Source organism: Aulostomus chinensis, chromosome 9, assembly GCF_037954235.1.
Source record: "Aulostomus chinensis isolate RoL2024-O1b breed Wild chromosome 9, RoL_Achi_v1.0, whole genome shotgun sequence".
Lineage (NCBI taxonomy): Eukaryota > Metazoa > Chordata > Actinopteri > Syngnathiformes > Aulostomidae > Aulostomus > Aulostomus chinensis.
The window spans coordinates 23,195,126-23,213,756 of NC_141328.1; the positions used below are offsets into that span (position 1 = coordinate 23,195,126).

General features: G+C 42.8%; 1 protein-coding gene and 1 long non-coding RNA gene across 3 annotated transcripts in view; one reads left to right on the forward strand and one right to left on the reverse strand.

Annotated features, from left to right (window-relative positions):
- Window positions 1-15,665, forward strand: part of spen (spen family transcriptional repressor) — a 27,503-nt gene extending 11,838 nt beyond the window's left edge. For both annotated transcript variants that reach the window (XM_086214336.1, XM_086214337.1), the window contains 12 exons: window positions 2,871-3,028; window positions 3,197-3,397; window positions 3,479-3,630; window positions 3,720-3,845; window positions 3,991-4,104; window positions 4,186-4,299; window positions 4,390-4,490; window positions 4,604-12,440; window positions 12,555-12,887; window positions 13,001-13,195; window positions 13,348-13,506; window positions 13,600-15,665. In XM_086214336.1, the coding sequence (XP_086070462.1) occupies window positions 2,871-3,028; window positions 3,197-3,397; window positions 3,479-3,630; window positions 3,720-3,845; window positions 3,991-4,104; window positions 4,186-4,299; window positions 4,390-4,490; window positions 4,604-12,440; window positions 12,555-12,887; window positions 13,001-13,195; window positions 13,348-13,506; window positions 13,600-13,731 (9,622 nt within the window). In that variant the 3' untranslated portion in view covers window positions 13,732-15,665. The remainder of the gene's footprint in view (window positions 1-2,870; window positions 3,029-3,196; window positions 3,398-3,478; window positions 3,631-3,719; window positions 3,846-3,990; window positions 4,105-4,185; window positions 4,300-4,389; window positions 4,491-4,603; window positions 12,441-12,554; window positions 12,888-13,000; window positions 13,196-13,347; window positions 13,507-13,599) is intronic.
- On the reverse strand, window positions 1,268-2,791 carry LOC147256398 (uncharacterized). Its single transcript, XR_015117918.1, has 3 exons — window positions 2,465-2,791; window positions 2,118-2,178; window positions 1,268-1,396 (listed from the first exon to the last, which is right to left on the reverse strand). It is a non-coding gene; the product is annotated as an uncharacterized LOC147256398 (long non-coding RNA).
- Window positions 15,666-18,631: the final 2,966 nt, after the last annotated feature.

Genomic DNA, 18,631 nt, shown 5'->3' on the forward strand with positions numbered 1-18,631 from the left:
TTCATTATGTGTGTTTCTTCAGCTGCTTCAATGTGAGAATGTTTTATTCAAGGACAATGATAACATTTAAAAGCCTTCGTGGGTTTTACAGCTAAACTGTTGCAGATGGAGATGCAGATGGTTCACCGGGACAACTGCTCATTTGTTGCAGTAATAAAAACCGTTGTAGAAAATTCACAACATGCCGTACAATATGGACAGACATCGCTTCCATTGTGAGAGCCTTGTCAGGAATAACTGCTGCGACAATAGGCTTCTTCTTTTTTTATTTTTTTTATTTTATTCAAACATACTCCACCCAGCATGCGACACAAACTGCATGCAAGTGTCCGCATGCTCAGAAATGTTTGCAAGGGCGCTGTATGACAGAGAAGATTTATGTCTGTGATTTCCTCCCTCCATCATCCTGAGGTTTTAAAGCATTCCGTAAAAGGGCACTAATTTAAAGAGAACATCACATACAAATTGCATTTTACGGTCTCTGTCAGCTGCAATATGATGAGGTCAAATGAAGGAACTCAGCAGTACAACACAAGCTGTGCAAAGATTCGCACGCTGAAAGTTAATACATGAATTAATTCATTCCTTAATTGTTCGTGCCCTTGTTTTTGTGACCGCTAGTGAAACCTTCAGATGACAAAGTTGCTTTTAGGAGTTTTTTTTTTTTTTCCGGCTGAGGAGGCGAATGCTGAGTCAGAGCATGTGATTGTTTTTGTTATGAAGATCTGATTTATTGCCATTGGTCAAACTTAATTAAGTTAAATTAAAACATTTGGAAACGTGGGATGGCCCTGAAGAGTTAGGAAGATATGAGGATAAGATGCCAGTGTGTTATTAGTGTGTTTTTAATTCTGCCACCATATGTCCATCAGTCTCTGCTGTTTTGCATTTGAGCATTTTTGTGTTTTGCTTCTTGTACATGGATTGTAAAGATCGTATTTTTGAAGTGCTGGTGCTTTTTTGTTGGTTTGGATTGTTGATGAGACACGATCGTATAAAGAAAGCATCGGTGACACAAGTCTAAAACGATCAAATGCAAAGGAGAGACCATCGGCTTGTTTTATCATAGGATCACTACCCCCTCAACACACACACACACACACACACACACACTCTTACCTCACCCCCCTCAAGTTGACTATTGTTGTGTTTGACTGCATCACATCAGAGTGCACAGCTCTGAACATGGAGCGACACATGTGGTCTGACGAGGTAGTGCTATGTGAGGAATTTCAGGAGACGGCTGGTATATTTTTCTCACTGCCTACCTCTGTGTATGGGTAATGCCCCCCCCCCCCCTCCGTGAGATCCAGTTGGAACTGGAAATTTCTGGCCAGTGCTGGCTGCCTGCCCACTCCCACAGGCCAGCCTCCGTCAGCAGCACTTCCGGGAGTGTCTGAGCCCAGGAGGAGAAAGTGAGAAAGGAAAAAAAAAAAAAGCAAAAAAAAAAGCAGTGAGCCTCGAAAACAGAGACAGGCATGGGAATGGTCGGAGAAAAAAAGACGCATGAGGCTGCCATGAATTTAACACTAATTTGAAAATCCTTTTTTTTTTTTTTATACTTACAGCCAGATGCACCATATAAATAATGATTTGGGAGAAACGGATCTTTTCCTTAGCTTCATAACGACTCACTCACTCTGGGCTGCATATGTTTTATGCACTGCATATTAAACCTGAAATGTGTGCACAATATTTCAGCATTCCTTGCACTACAGTTACAGCTGCTTATTTTTAACATATGGCCTTCAGAATATTTTATCTAGTCTATGAATCATTTCCTAGTAGATGGACGTTTGCGGATTGTAGAGTGCAGCATGAATAGCAATTTGCACTAATTCAGGATCATATTTAGATAAACTTGTAAATTATTTCATTCTTAAAAATTCCCTCAAGATATTTTTAAGCCAGTACTGTGCTTTGATTTTTTTTTCTGCTTTGATCCCCCCCCCCCCCACTCCATGCACACACAAAGAAAAGGGTAAGATTGCAAGGATTCGTATTGTCTACATGACATTCAGTCACTCACTCAAAGCAAACAAACAAAACACGGAATATTTCTAGTGTTAAATATTTAACTACTGGACTCAAAATGTCTCCATTGTAACGTGACTTACCAGTGTGCATTCATCCGTCCACTCAGGCTACATCTCCATAAAAAATAATGCAACAACGGCCCTGAAATTAAAACATGACTCAAAATGACTGGTGCACAACTGGTGGAGAACATGGAACATTTAAATAAACCACATTCTGTGTTGAACAAACCGGGATGCAGAAGAGAACTAACCTTTAAAACCACAAAGGTGTGTGTGTTTGTAAAAGCTACAAAAGTACAGAGAACTGAACAGAGGTTTTGTTTTGTTTTTTTTGGAAAGTATCTTTTTTTTTTCCCTCTTTGGTCGCCAGCACAGATGTGAGTTAAATCTAACAACATACATTTGAGGGTGAAAAGGTGGTTTACCATGAGATGTCAGCATAACCCAAGTGGAGGTGAGCTGGGTGGGCTTTGGCCTGTTGTTTGTCCATCTCAGGCACAACACAGCATGTTTAAACTGGTAATCCATCATCCATTCATTCATGTGCTTATCCTGCACAGCGACAAGAGGCGGTGTGCACCCTGGACAGGTCTAATGGGGGCCACTAGGCTCTGTGGGGAGGCAAATGCCAAAGGAATTCCCTTACAAATGATGTAACACAAGGACAAACGATTTTGAGTGCAACAGGGTTTCATAGTATTTCATCCATAGGCAAATACACACAGTAACACAAAAGAACTTTTTTTTTTTTTAATTTAATGATGATGCTTAGTGTTAAAACTGTGAGGCTTGCAACACTGTCTAACATCCCATATTACTTTTTTGCAACAGTGATTCCAGCAGTAGTTCAAGTGATGACTCCCCGGCACGTTCAGTGCAGTCTGCTGCCGTTCCGGCACCCTCAGCTCTTCCTCTGTCCTCTCTTGATAAGGATGAACCACGTAAAAGTTTTGGTATCAAGGTCCAAAATCTTCCTGTGCGCTCTACAGGTAAGCTATTATATGCATCTGAGAAAAGGAATAATGATGTATTTTGTTCCTGCAAGTGTCTCAAATACTGACAGGAAATTTACTACTAATTGGTTATTTTATATTAATGTCAAGTTTAAGTCATTTTAGTATGCGTGACTCATGAAACATTCGATCTGTTTCCTACAGATACAAGTCTCAAGGATGGTCTGTTTCATGAATTTAAAAAACATGGAAAGGTCACATCTGTACAAATCCACGGAGCTTCGGAGGAGCGCTACGGACTTGTCTTTTTCCGGCAGCAAGAAGACCAAGAAAAAGCCCTTGGAGCATCAAAGGGGAAGCTTTTTTTTGGAATGCAAATCGATGTCACAGCCTGGAATGGACCTGGTATGTTCTGACCTTTGACTCTATGGTAGCAAAAACATGATCATGAAATTCACAAGCTGATAATGAACGCTTATTTTTCAGAGACAGAAAGTGAGAATGAGTTCCGTCCCTTGGATGAAAGGATAGACGAGTTTCATCCAAAGGCCACACGGACTTTATTTATCGGAAACCTGGAGAAGACCACCACTTACCATGACCTGCTCAACATCTTTCAGCGTTTTGGAGATATAGTGGTAGGCTGATATTCTTGTGTTTTGAAAATCGGATCCTGAAATGAGCATACCTACTTCAAGCTCATTTTTGATTTATTACACCCCAAAAGGATATTGACATCAAGAAAGTGAATGGAGCCCCACAGTATGCCTTTCTACAGTACTGCGACATTGCAAGCGTCTGTAAAGCCATAAAGAAGATGGATGGGGAGTACCTTGGTAACAACAGACTAAAGGTGAGAATTATTGTGTACATTTGATTCAAAAATTACTGCATGTAAAGGCATTCATGCTTCGAAAGAAATATTGCCTCTGAGCATGTATCGTGTAGTTGTTTGAAGTTAGATTATATAACCTGACACGTATCCTGCTTTTTTCCAGCTGGGGTTTGGAAAGAGTATGCCTACCACTTGTGTTTGGTTGGATGGATTAGCATCAAACACAACAGAGCAGTTTCTTACCCGTCATTTCTGCCGCTATGGTCATGTTGTCAAGGTAAGTCTATTTTCCCTCTTGTACTTGCCCATTGTTTACTTTCTGGCACCCTGGGACTCTTATTTTCTCTGTTTTCCGCAGGTTGTATTTGACAGAATGAAAGGAATGGCCCTTATCCTGTATAACAACGTTGAGTATGCACAAGCTGCCGTGAAAGACACAAAGGGATGGAAGATAGGGGGCAGTAAAATAAAAGTAAATGAAACCAGGCTTTGCTCCATAGTTTTATGATTTTAGTGTCTGACTGGTAGTAAGAAATGCAATTTACCATTCTGTATTTTTCAGGTGGATTTTGCCAATCAGGAAAGTCAGATGGCTTTCTATCGTTCAATGCAAGCATCTGGTCAGGATATACGAGATTTTTATGACATTGTCTCTGAAAGAAGGTGGGTGTTGCTTAGCATATAATAATTTTACCTCAACATGTCTTATACCAAACTGTTTGAATTATTATTAAATTACAGCTCACATTTTCTTCTTTAAAAATTTTTTTTTGTAGGGATGATCGACGCACTCAATACGAGTTTCAAGCAGAAAGACAATATTATGAGAATGTACGAACATCAGGAACTTATACTGAAGATCCACGTCGAAAATACCCCACCAGAAATAGAGAGTTCTACGCGGAATGGGACCCATATCAGGGAGATTACTATGATCCACAATACTTTGAAGACCCCAGGGAGTATCGGGAATACAGAGCTGACCCGTATGAGCAGGACATTCGCAAATATAGCTATTTGCAACGCGAACGTGAAAGGGAGAGGGAGCGCTTTGAAACAGATCGGGGACGCGATCATGGGAGGAGGACCATTGAGCGTAGTCAAAGCCCATCTCACATCGCCACTCGTCGTCCCGCAAGCCCCACTGCATCTCCTTCGCTCTCTGAAAGGATACCAAGTGACTCAGACCGCAGAATTTGTTGTCGATCTTCTGAAAGAAGTGGTAGCTGCAGCTCAATCTCACCACCCAGATTTGAAAAGCTTGAAAAGGCACGCACAGAAAGGTATAACAAATCTGAAAAACTGGAAAAGGATCGTGTTTTTGAGGTTGACCGAGGAAATTTGGTTGAAAAGGAGAAGCGGGTGGGGCGTAAAGATCGAGGGGAAAAGGACAAAAGTGAAAAACAGAGGCTGAAGAAGCTCAAAGTTGCATCACCTCTAACCCAAGCATGTGAGGCAGAGCCTGAACTTGACAGAGATGTTACCCCTGAGTCTGTCCTTAGGAGTAAAAATAATAAAATTCCAAAGGAAAGCTTGAGCAAAGGAAGGTTAGACCTTCCGCCTTGTGTGGTGCAGTTAACGCGTGTCAAAGAAAAAGAAGGAAAACTTATTGGTCATTCTGTTCAAGAAAAACAAATACTGAGGGTTGGGAGTGACAGTCCTAGACTGGCATCACCTTCAGCTGACCAGAGGAGCCCTCTATTCCGCACAGATCCATCAAAAGGTGACACCTCTAAGCATGGAAAAATGCTCAGAGAGAAAAATTTGCACAGTTTAGTGGAAATCATTGACAAGGATTCTAAAATCAAGTCAAAAAAGCATGGAAAGACTGAAATAGGATTTGACAGTGGTATTTCTGTGGATATTGACCGTTTAGCTGCAAGGAAAAGACGTTTTGAAGACTCTGGAAAAAGTGATCGACAGAAGAGATCGGGTGAGGAGGACCTTGTTAGATCTGGACTTCATAGGCTATGGAACAATTCTAAGGACACGGATTTGGAGAAGAACTTTTTGTTGAAAGGGATGCATAAAAAGGAGCATCACAGGGATAAATATGTTCGAATGGTTTCACTTAATAGTCCTAAAGATGAGCAAGACTGTGACAGCAACCCTGTAGGCCTCTCTCTGGAGCAGCGGTCACACCAAGGGGAGATGCTTGATGATCCTTCCGATCCTTTGGCCTCTCCCTACCATAAAATGGATTTGGAGGGCTTAAAAAGTGAAAATGGTTCCAGTCTCACAAAACTGTCTGATGATGGTAGCCCAGATTTGGATGAAATAAAAGAGCAACAGAAACTGGTTTTGTCTGAAAATGAACAACAGAGAGGGAGGTCCAGAGACTCGGATGATGAAGAACAGTTTGCCCACATTGACCTGTCTAATATTTGCACTAAACAAACTGAACAGAATCAATGGCTCCGCCCCAAACTTTGCGATCTTGACAAATTTGTCAAGTATGATGCCCCACCTTGTATTGAGACACAAGAATTTGAAAAGGATTATATCATACGTGATGGTGGAAAACAAAATCAGGATATGACCAATGATGAATTCTCTTCCTGTAAACGAAAGAAAATTGAGAATTTTGACTTTGAAATAGTCAATGCAAAAAGAGAGCGGAACTTTGCAACTTCCCAAAAGTTTAGTGAGGACATTTATCAAAGTATAACATCCTCGACAACTGCTGGTGCATTTTATGCAACTGAGGAAGATGAAACCACACAGATTTCTGTGTCTGTTATAAACAAAGACAAAAAATCCTCTCCGACAACAGACGATAAGTTTTTACACACAGAGTCATTAAAAAAGAGTTTAGGCCTGACACCGAGACATTTTCAGCCGTCTGACATAGAGCCCCCAAAGCTTAAGGCTTCTTTGCTTGGTTGTAATGAGGATTTAATGCAACGTTGGGAAAGAAGGATCAAGTCTGATTCACTAAGAATGGAGATGACTTTCCCAAGTGATCATGCAAAACGTGAAAGCATCCGCAAATGCCTTGGACAGGATTTGGAACCTGGAGAAGTGCAGTCTGATTCAGATGAGGATGGAGAAAATAAACATATGACTCCCAAGACAAAAAGCTCCTTGTCTTATATCCTAAGGGAGCGAGATGACAGGATGACAGACCTGAAACTTTCTGCTTCTTTGGAAAAGAACAAGTTTTATTCTTTTGCGTTAGATAAAACCATAACCCCTGACACAAAAGCACTCCTTGAAAGAGCCAAGACACTGTATTCCTCCAGGGAAGATAACTGGTCCTTTCTCCCCTCTCGTTTTCCAACCTCCCACAGCTGTTCAGATAAGGACAAGGTAGAGCTAGCACCTCGACCTATTCCATCTTGGTATATGAGAAAGAAGAGGATTCCTACAAACTCTGATGAAAAGTTGCATGATAAAAAGGAGGAACTTAAACCTCAGGACCAAGAACGTCAAGAACGCTTTGCCTCTCGCTTCTTGCACAGCTCAATCTTTGAACAGGATTCCCGACGTTTGCAGCACCTTGAACGTAAAGATCAAGATTTAGAAATTGGTGCCGGTAGGCATTTTGCTAATCAAGGTGTTGTTGAGGCACAGCCTGAATCTGGAGGAGCTGAAGTTCCGCAAGAGCCCAAAGTGCTATTCCATAGTCGGTTTTTGGAGCTTCAACAACAAAAGGACAAGGATCATTCCCCACCTGACACTGAAATCGATTCAGTAGTGGTTGAGATTAAACACAATGAAATGCAGAATTGTGATAATATGCTGCCTGATAAGGTATCTGACCCCGCACTGAAAGCTGATGACAAATCAGCAAGTCCCCATTTAACCTTTTCTGTTTCCCCATTTGGTTCTTGCTCCAAAGAAATGTTTCCACCTGAAAAGAGCGAGGTTTTAACCCCATCCTCAGATCAACATGTATCATTGCTTGAAGAAGTTAAAGTAGAGTCAGCTCTGGAGGTATCCCCATCTCACTCTCTTCCCGTGGAAGACTTGAAACCAACTCCTCCTAAGCTAACCATAACCCCTCCTCTTGTTCTTTCAGAGCCAGAAAATGAAACAGAAGCAAAAGTAGAGGTAGTTGAACCCAAATCAAAAGTTGAAGATCGTTTGGTAGTGGAACATAATCATCTTGTTGAAGATAAGCCTCCCACTCCTGGTGGTTCCCTAAGTAATTTTGAGAGGGAGAGTGCAGAATTCCAATTCTCCCACTATACAAAGATTGAAGAGGAACCTGATATTATTAAGACAGAACCTAAAATAGAAGATCAAGAAACAAAAGCTTTTGAGGAATCGCAGAAAGCTGAGACAGACAGTGATGCATGTATGCCAGAGCTAGAGGTTGAAATCAAACCATTAACAAACCGCAGACAGCCCAGGAGTAAGAGGGCAAAACCATTGTCAGTATTACGCGCCTCACAGTCTTCCCAAATTGTGGCCACAAAGAAACCTGCAACGCGAAAGAGTGAACGTATTGACAGAGAGAAACTCAAAAGGAGCTCATCTCCTCGAGCAGAAGTACCGAAAACATCAGTTGAGTCTAAAACCACATCAAAGTCCCCAATTATTGCATCAGATTCTGAACAAAACCTGGAGTCAAGTTTGATCCATGGCAGAACCCGTCGTACGAATGTAAGATCAGTATATGCCAAGCTACGTGAAGGAGACCGGGCTGGCAAAGAAGTAGCGGAGCCATCACGTTCCATGCGTAAACGGGCCACTGATAAAGAACCGATACAGCAAGATGTTCCAATCCCACCTACAAATGCCAGACGAGGTCGTCCACCTAAAAGAGGTATCAAACGAAGTGAGGATGTATCACCAGCAAAAGGAGATCAGCAGAAAATAATGGAAGTCAAAACAGAGGTCAGAGAAACCACAAACACGGCTGAAGTGAAAACCTCAGAGGGATGGCGTTCCCCCCGCATGCAGAAAGTGCAGCAAGCACAACTGACACCTGCTGCTCCAGTTAACAAGAAGGCTAATAAAATAGAGAAACAGTCTGGGAGCACTACAGTGCTAGCTGAACTAGCTGACATCGCAAGTCCCGATGAGTCAGAACTTCAACATAAAGCTGATTCTGAACTTTCTGGAAAGTTACCAGAAAACACTGAAAACCCATCAATCCACAGAAAGGAAAAAGACTTGAAAGATTCTGGCAGGAAGAAGTCTACTGAAGGGGATTCTGAAAAGATGGATACAAGCTCCCCCGAGAGGAAATCGCCTGAAAAAAGTGTTAAAATGAAAACACAGAGGTTTAAACGAAATACCAAGCAGGTTACTGAAGACAAATCCCACAGTTTAAGAAATCTGGAGATCCGTGTAAGTGTTGATGATGTAAAAGGTTTACTTCGTTCTGATGAGCCTGAGTCGTTCGACGCTCCTAGTATCACAAAAACCAAGACAGTGGTACAAGAGAATGAGGAAACAAAGATAAGTTTTCCGAAAGACTCAACAGAGCTTGATGCACAAGAAAAGGAAGATTCCCTATCTGAACCTGAAATTCCTGCTGATCCTGCTGCTGCTCTCTTAGCACGTCAAATGGAACTAGAGCAGGCAGTTGAAAATATTGCCAAACTAACTGTTGAACAACCTCCTCGGCCCTATAAGGAACCACCTTCAGGACAACCTACCACATTGCCTCCTGTAGTCGTGGAACCAGAAGGCGAAGTTGAGGAGGAAAAGCGAGCTAATCCGGCAAGTGAAACGGAACTTGCAGCTGCTATTGATTCTATCACAGCTGAAGAGACATGTGCAGATGCAGATGGATTCACAGCTCCTCCTAGTTACACTGCTCTTATTCCTACCCCTGATTCCCTGATAAATTCCTCCACCAATGAGATTGTGGAACCTGAAACACAGATGGTGATCAACAGTGTTATTGCCACAGACTCAGATGATGGTCCTCTGACACCCAGCACAAAGGGGCTGATAGCAGAATCAAAGGTAGCTGAACATACACCCATACTGCAGACACCCAAGAGAACGGGAAAAGTTAGAGCCAAAACCCCAAAAAAGCCAAGAAGTCGTAAAGGTGCGGCTAACAAGAAAGGGGATATTGTTGAAGAGGTGGCACAACCAGAGCCCTCTCCAGTTAAGTTACCTGAGTCAATCCCAGAGGACCCAGAAACCATAAATACAAAAGCAGCTGCTGTTACAACTGGGGCCACTGCCGTGGCCTCTGTGGTCACTGCTGTTGCAACATGTAGGCGTGACGTCACAAGTGCCATAACTGTAGACACGCCCAAAGAGGCAGAACAGCCTGAAGTGGAGCAACCTGTACCCAAGGAATCTGCCTTTCATTCAGGCGTGGGGAACACCCCCAGTTGTAAAAAGCATCTGCAAGCAGCAGAACCATCTACTCCTTGTCTTGCCCCTGTTCCTGCTCGTCTTCACCCTGTGTCCCAGTTTAGTGCACCCATCTTGAGACCGGCCAAAATGCCACTTTCACCTGACTGGCCTCCGCGATCGGAAGAAAGTAGAATTTATGTTGCTCCTCCATGCCAAGTCACAGTGGTAACGCCAACTGTTCCAGCATCAACTGCACTTGGAACCTCTTCAATAAATCCCCCAATGCCTCCTGATACCAAGGCCTCTGACATTGACCCTAGTTCTAGTACATTAAGAAAAATCTTAATGGAACCTAAATATGTGTCTGCATCAAATAGCAATTCTATACCTACCACTTTGGTGACATCTGCCCTGTCAGATTCGACACGAATGTCAGAGAATGAAAATCTGTCTGATACAGTGGGTTCAAGACTGTTACACCCGGAAGAGAGAACATCTTTACCATCCTTACCACCTCAGTCCATACACCATAAACCCTCTCCACTGACAGAGTCCCAACAGAACTGTGGAGAGAAGACCCAGCATACAGTTATATCTCCAACTACCTCAGTGATAAGTCGAATTCCAATACCATATGATACAGAGGAAACGCCTCGAATTTCCCTAAGCAACCGAAGCATTGGTCTTTCTATTCCCAAGCAAAAATTTAGATCAAACTCTAATGAGAATAGTCGTTACCATGGCATGGACATCGTGGAAGATGTAACTAGAGGGCGCTCTGTTGTTGAGACCACTCCCTACAATACAGGCTCCAGTCCTGGCCTAAGAGTTAATACATCAGAGGGTGTTGTTGTTCTGAGTTATTCGGGTCAGAAAACCGAAGGACCTCACAGAATGAGGGCAAAAATTAGTCAAATCCCTCAAGCCAGTGCTGGAGACATAGAATTTCAGCAATCTGTGTCCAAATCTCAGATAAAGCAAGACCCAGTCATCACATCATCCCAGTCACCCAACCCAAAAGTTATCCCCAGTCCTTCTGCTTATGGGCATACAGGAGTTCTTTTGACCAGCCAGTCCTATAACTCTCAACCTGTCATCTCCAGTATTAAGCAGGAGAGTCTTGGAGCTGACAAATCTGAAGTGTTGTATCATACAACAGCCCAGGGCAGTGTGGTTAAAATGTTCCAACAGCCAGTTAGCTCTTCTCAAGTCTCAATGTATAACCAAACTGCCATACAGCAGCAGCATGGGAAAAGAGGATTGGGAACAGAGCCAAAAAAGATGGATATTGGCAAAGCTGTTCAGCACTCAAACCTGAGCCCAGTCATGAGTCCACACCATTCATCACTATCTGGAACACGCATGAGCCCAAGCCCAGGCATTGCAAGTGATCGTTCAACTCTACACCTAAAACAAGACCCACAGTCCCCACAAACAGCTGTTCACTCCCCCTCACCCTTTGTCAAAACCTGTACTCCAAGCAGTTCACCTATCGGAACCTCTGTTGTTCTGGGTCATGGCATGCCTTCAATATCTACATATCATTCTACTATGCATCACCCACACTCAGAACAATCCTCTGTCATAATTCAACCTCACAGTGTCACTCAGTCTATGGCTCATGAGGCCAGGATGAACACACCGCCGATGTCTGGGATAAGTTATGGAAGGCGAGGGGAGACCATTTCCTCTCCCCTCCCAGGCTCAGCCCAGCGCTCAAACACACCACAGCCCAATGTAATCAGAGATATGGTGCGGCAGTCTCATTTAAGTCCACAAGGGTCAGTGTCAGTGGGTGGGGGCAGTAGTGTCACTGAAGAAGACACCAGACACTTTAACCAAGCTCTTTGTAGACCCTCAGTGCCACAGCTCCAATCAGATGTAATGCTGATTCACAGTGACCACCGAGGACTTCACCCAAGCATACGCATGGACCAGTACAGAGATATGCACCAGCGCATTCTCACGCACCAGCAACTGGGAGAGCAAGCCTCCGTCGAGACAAGACTCTCACGCACCTCAGAGACGGGAATTACTTCAAGCAACATCTCTGGGCCTTCAAAGAGTCCTATAGTGAGGAAGAGCTTGGACCCTTTAGCAAAAGAATCGCTCAAACCATTGGAAGGAAAGCTGATACACCCACCTGCCAATGAAAGTAGAATCAGGGGGGTCCACGCATCCAGTCCGGTCATGGTGTCTCCTCATACTCACGGGGTTCCGCTGATGCATCCAGGAGGTTCAGGCTCCTTTCCTGTTTATCGTGATATGAGGGGCTTCCCATCCCAGTTTTCCGGACATCCTTCATCGGGACACAACTTGGCTAACCAGGGGATTACATCTTCACAGGTGACTTGAAATGCCTTTTTTCTGTAACTTTGCACAAGTATTTGTATGTTATTGCATTTTTAAGTCAGCAACGTCATATAACTCTGTAAATTTGAAATCTATTCTCTTAATCAGGTTCCTGCTGAGTCCGATATGGGTCACAGGGGTAAAATGTCTCACTCTCATGTGGGAGGAAGTGATCCCAAGCTTGAGAGTTCACATCTTCGCCATGCTCCCGCTTCAGATCTCTCACACATGCCCCGAATACCAGGGGATAGAGTGTCACCCTCATACCAGTCTTCAATGGGTCTCACCCACAAGCCTGATGTACCGCTACAGAAAGGCCCTACAGCCTTTTTGCCAACACCTCTACCAGCAGGACCCTCATCAAGTTCACTGCAGCCACGATCTGACACCAAGCTGGAACATTCAGGACATCGCTCCATTGACACGGTGCAGCTTCTGACGGTAGAACCACAGTGACAAGAAGCATTACACAACACTGTACATAGAATACCTTTTCCAAAGTAAATCCAAGATGACAGCATGTTTAAAGGCCCTCCTCTGTTGTCTTTGTGCAGAAATATCCTATTGTATGGCAAGGCCTCTTGGCACTCAAGAACGACCAGGCTGCTGTTCAGCTACATTTTGTTTCTGGCAACACCATTCTGGCCCAGCGATCCCTGCCGCCCCCAGATGGAGGTCCTCTTCTTCGTATTGTTCAGAGGATGAGACTTGAAGCTTCCCAATTAGACAGTGTGGCACGTAGAATGACTGTGAGTATTGTGTATGACTTTTGAAAAGGGGGTTCTAAAATTTCTGCGAAAAAAAAACATTCAGCAAGACGAATTAATTGAGGGACAAAGCAAATACTTTGATTCCATGATATCATACAAAACTTATAATGAAGAAATATCTCTCTCGACAGGTGGAGAATGACTACTGTTTGCTATTGGCTCTACCCTGTGGTCGAGACCAGGACGATGTCCTCGGTCAAACCCAAGCTCTGAAAAGTGGCTTCATCACATATCTGCAAGCCAAACAAGCAGCTGGCATCATCAATGTGCCCAATCCTGGCTCCAATCAGGTCTGTGGTGACTTTTTGTGTTTGACATTTCATTTGGAATTTGTCTTGTGTTCCCTCCCTCCCTCTTCATATTTTCAATTTCTGCATTTTCAGCCAGCCTATGTGGTGCAGATTTTCCCACCATGTGAATTCTCGGAGAGCCACCTTTTGCGCCTGGCCCCGGATCTTCTCAACAGCATCTCCAGCATTTCCCCTCACCTCATGATTGTCATAGCCTCTGTTTAATTACCTCCATCTTTTCCTGAACAAAGCTAACACCAGCCCTCTTAGACTTGTCCAGTTTTATAAACTGGAATTGCCTCATATTTTTATGAGTTAGACTATTTTGAAAATCTGAATTAGCATTTAATCAACTTTTCTCCTTCACTTCACCGAGTCCTTAAGTCACCCAATGACATTGGATTCCAAAAACATTACCTTTTGCGGAGAGGATAAGAAAGGTCACACAGGATTTTTGATGACCATTCGCTCATTTAATTTTGCCATTTTTTTTTTGGAGGTGTTGTGCATAACCTTCTCTTCTTCATAGCATCCATAAAGCTATGGATCAAGACTTTCCTTTCGGATATTTTTTACCTTCCTAAAAGTGATTGTGTTTTTGTTTTTGTTTTTGTTTTTTGTTTTTGTTTTTCCGGGGGAAACAATGTGATAAATCATTGCACTATGTTAAGGAAAACATTTTGAACTGTACAGACTCGAGTATAATATGATGCGTGTTATGGAATAACTCATGATCAGCCACGCTTTTGCAAGATAAAGGAAAAGAATTGCCTGGAAAATGATCAAGAATCATTTCAGCCTGATCAGTCATACTGCTTTTGCTCCTTCAACATCGGCCAACTTCTACTTCATTTCCAGACTCGTTTCCCCATCCCGAAGTGTTCCCTGCCCCAGGAACCCGAGAGGGGAACGTTAAGAGTTGTATAGTTTACACTCAATGCCTCAACAGGGGACTTTAAAGAAGATTTGATTTGTTTATTTTTATTTTTTTTTTTTTGCATCTTCTTTAAGCTTAAGGGTATTGTGGACATTTGTGAAACTGTAAATATTATAAATATTTAAAGACTGAAACAATGTGGAGAGACCAAGTGAATTATTTTACAAGACAGATCATCAAATTTCAATGTTTTTTTTTCTCTTTCTTTCTTTCTTTGGGCAGGGGCAAAAAGAGGACTAATGGGAAGGATCTGTGCAGGATCCAGAATGATATTCACAAAAAATATTTTTTAAATTGATTCTGTGCCAAAATGTCTTTTGCAAATGCTCAACATACACAATGTATTTAAACGAAAAAAAAAAACTGATCAGAACCTATTTTCATATGTGACTTTGTATTTTGCCACTCAGAGGGCACACTTGATACATGTTTTTGTTTTCTTGGTATTGTTCATCAATCCAAATCTGTTACGACAGTGCATCTACTTTGTTGAAGGAATCATTGTATGGTAGGGGTGTGATTTCTGTTGGTTCTCCTGTTTTCCTTCCCCTTGACATGGTCCTCTACTGCCCCCTGCTGTCTGAACATTACATAAATGAACTGTGTCCTGAAGTCCTATAAGCTGACCTCATGACAGATGTGCTTTAGCATGCTTTGTTTTGAAATCTTGAAGGGTAATCATAAAGGCAATGAATGTGACCTGAACTTGACATCATGCCGCTAATGGATGTGTTGATCGTCTGTCTCCACCCCTCCCCACCCACCCACCCACCCCTTTAATGTATCCTTGAGCCAAGCTGTAAATACTGATGTCCTTAATCTGTGCTCTTGTGTATTTTCCCCTTTATAATTGTCTTTCTTCAGGGTCCTTATTTTTGTTTTGTGCAACAAAACAAAGCAGTCTGAAAAAGACGGAAGGTGAGGCGTGCAAAACCGATGCTGAAAGTAAACCATGCTTGTCAGTTTTGTGGTGCAAATATTTCTATGACTGCAAGCTGAATACTATTATGGTTATGTTGAAGGCACTTATAATTTTTGATAAACAAATGAGAAGAAAATCCAAGAAAAAAAAAAAACTTAAAACGGTGATTAATATGAAAACTGTCTTTTGATCAATCTTCATTTTGAGTGTATTTTGCTGTTCCTCCATGAGGACATTTTAAACTGTAAAATAAATGGTTGTTTAACTTACTTCTGAAGATCATTAAATGGTCCATCGCTCTGGGTTTGTGTTTTTGTTACACAGTTGCACAGACTTGTGCAGAAAATGAATATAAATTCTTGATTTGTCAAATCCTATTTAAAGAAAAAGAAGAAGAAGACTTGGGTCACTGCATTTTGCACGCTGCAGTGTTCTCTCGATTCAGTTTACGGAATGATTGTGGCGTCAGGATTGCTATGTGTTGCAACAATGTGTGTGAGTTAAAACGGGTCAAATCGTGAAAAATATTTTTATCAGGCGCTTTCAGAGTGAGAGGGTGGGCTTCTTCTCAGCCCCTGATCAGAGTTCTGTTCCTGGATGCTTCCATAGGATCACCAAGATGTTTGATTCAACTATTAAGCCAAGCAAGCCTCATGTTGCTGTTTCAATTCTGACTCTTACAAAGTAGGAAACCTGTTATAATCTCACCCATGGTACAATATTCCATCCATCCATCCATCCATTTTCTTCCGCTTATTCCTTTTAAGGGTCATGGGGGGCTGGAGCCTATCCCAGCAGTCTTCAGGCGAGAGGCGAGTTCACCCTGGACAGGTCACCAGTCCATCACAGGGCCAACACATAGAGACAGACAACCATTCACACTCACAGTCACACCTACAGTCAATTTAGAGTATCAATCAGCCTCGTCCCCTCTTGATGTCTTTGGACTGTGGGAGGAAGCCAGAGTACCAGAGAGAACCCACACAGGAACAGGGAGAACATGCAGACTCACACAGAAAGATCCCGTGCTCCAGCTGGGACTCCAACCCAGAACCTTCTTGCTTTGAGGCGATAGTGCTGACCACTGCACCACCGTGCCGCCACAATATTTCATAATCATATATATAATCAAATCCCATTGACAACTAAGATTCTTTCACCTCCAGTCACTGAGGCCCCTCCTGGAGTCCCACCTCCCACTTCTAAAACCTTTGTTTTATATGACAAAGTTAATTTCTTCTTATCAGCATCATTCCATGACCTGATTACTCTTCCACTGATCAGTTACTTTCAGATATGAAAACATATTCCAGGGCAATTGATCAAAAAACATAACTGGCAGTTTAAGTGATGTCAGTAATCGGTCCTCATGAAGTAGTGTTTCAGGCTTCCCTTTTCTTGCTTGAAGATGAGTCGGGGGGGGGGGGGTTGCTTTATTTTGTTATTATTTTAATGTGTTGTCATTACAATTCTTATTTTTCTGCCTTTTCCTTTGGGAGACATAACATTGCCCATCAAGAAAAGTGCTGCAGTCCACTCAGCAGTCAAAAGATGTCAGTGTCTCCCTATAAACTTGTGTGTTTGAGCCTTTGGAGAGAAAAAGGTTACCACAGGAATCCCAAGAGACTTCAGTCCGCCGTGACAAGGATTTGTTCTTTGAAACCTTGGGCCTGCCTTGGTCTGGATAGCACTACTCTCTAGAACATCTGCACACCCAAGGAGCAAAGATAATTTTCTTCAAAAATACCCCTCAGCATGTCAGAGGTTGGTTTTATGGGTGATGTTTGCAGCCTGTCAGACCCAAGTTTACTTCTGGTCTGCCACAGAGGGAATTGTGGGGGATCTTGAATGCTTAAACAAGTTTCTCTTGGTTGAGAAATGTTCTGCTATGATTAACAGGATGCACAGCCTTGGTGTTTCACTGTATCTGAATTATGGCGCATATGGAGCTGCATTCCTCCCTCACACGTCCTTCTAAGGCTGCCCTTATAGCAGGTGTGCAAAAACAAAAACATCAAGAACCTTTTTGAATGATCTGGCTGCACTGTACCACCAAAAAGCAGAGTCAAATATTGATGAAGTGACAAAACTGTCTTTCTAAAATAGTTATGAACACTGTGGCTGTCAGAGCTGTAGTTAAAGGCTCATCCCTGAGGCAAACAACTCCACGGTTTGGGGAATTTTAAGGCTGTGGTTTGAGCATTTGGGTTTCCGGTTGCACCCGTCAAATTCAAGAGCAGTCCCAGCTTCCCCAGGGGGAGGCCCCACGGGGATTTACTGGTGATTAGAATTTATATTTAGGAACGTTTGGCGGTCAGAAGTGAAGTGTCTATCACCATTTTTGGAGTGCGTTTAATGGCAATCAAATGCAAACTTGAAAATGACCGGAGTTTATAGAGATCTTCTTCATTTTAGCTATCAAAAAAATGGGTAAGGAACTCTTGATTCTCTTCTGGCGCGGAGGGCAAAGTTTTCCTCTAGAGGAAGGAATGACTGAGGAACACCAGCTGTGGCAACCTGGTGACTGAGCACCCGCAGGAGCCTAAAGAGCGTCATATCCTTCTTCATCTTTTCTCTCCTGTCATTATGGCTACAGTAGAAAGAAAGGAGAGTGACGGAGCAGGAGAAGTGAGGCGTAAGTGATTTATAGTGCCTTCACAGGCCAGGACTCGGAATGTTAATTGACACCCTTTTCACAGCATGAGAAGAAGCAGATCTGATCGGGACAGGGCAGAGAAAAGACAGGACAAGAAAGACACACAGGACACTTTCCTCCACGTTGTTCTCCCTCCTCCTCTCCCTCCTCCTCCTCTTCCAGATCTGTACTTCTTCTAAGATTACAGACTCTGCCTTTGAGCGATGAAGCCGAGTCAAGGAGGACTCATGTCCTTGTCCTTATACTAGACCCCATTCATACTTCTGAGCTGTTCTCCTCTTGAATTCTTTGCCACAAGATTACATTTTAAATGCCCAGTTTTAGCCGGGAAATGAGAAGAATGTTGAAAATCCAGAGGTTGGGTTTGTCAGGCGCTGATAAGTGCTTGTTTTCTTGTTTGTGTCCTTTTGGCGCTGAGCTCCAAACATTCCATGCTGCTACTAACTTGGGAGAGCAGACAAAAACAAGACAAGGGATATAAAAAGTGATTACTTCGCAGAATTTTCACAAGTGTTTAAATGAATGTATAAACTTCTGCTGAACGGAGAACCACACTATTCTGATCAATGTGCTTCTGACGTAAGGTAAGCCACCAATCACTGATGACGGG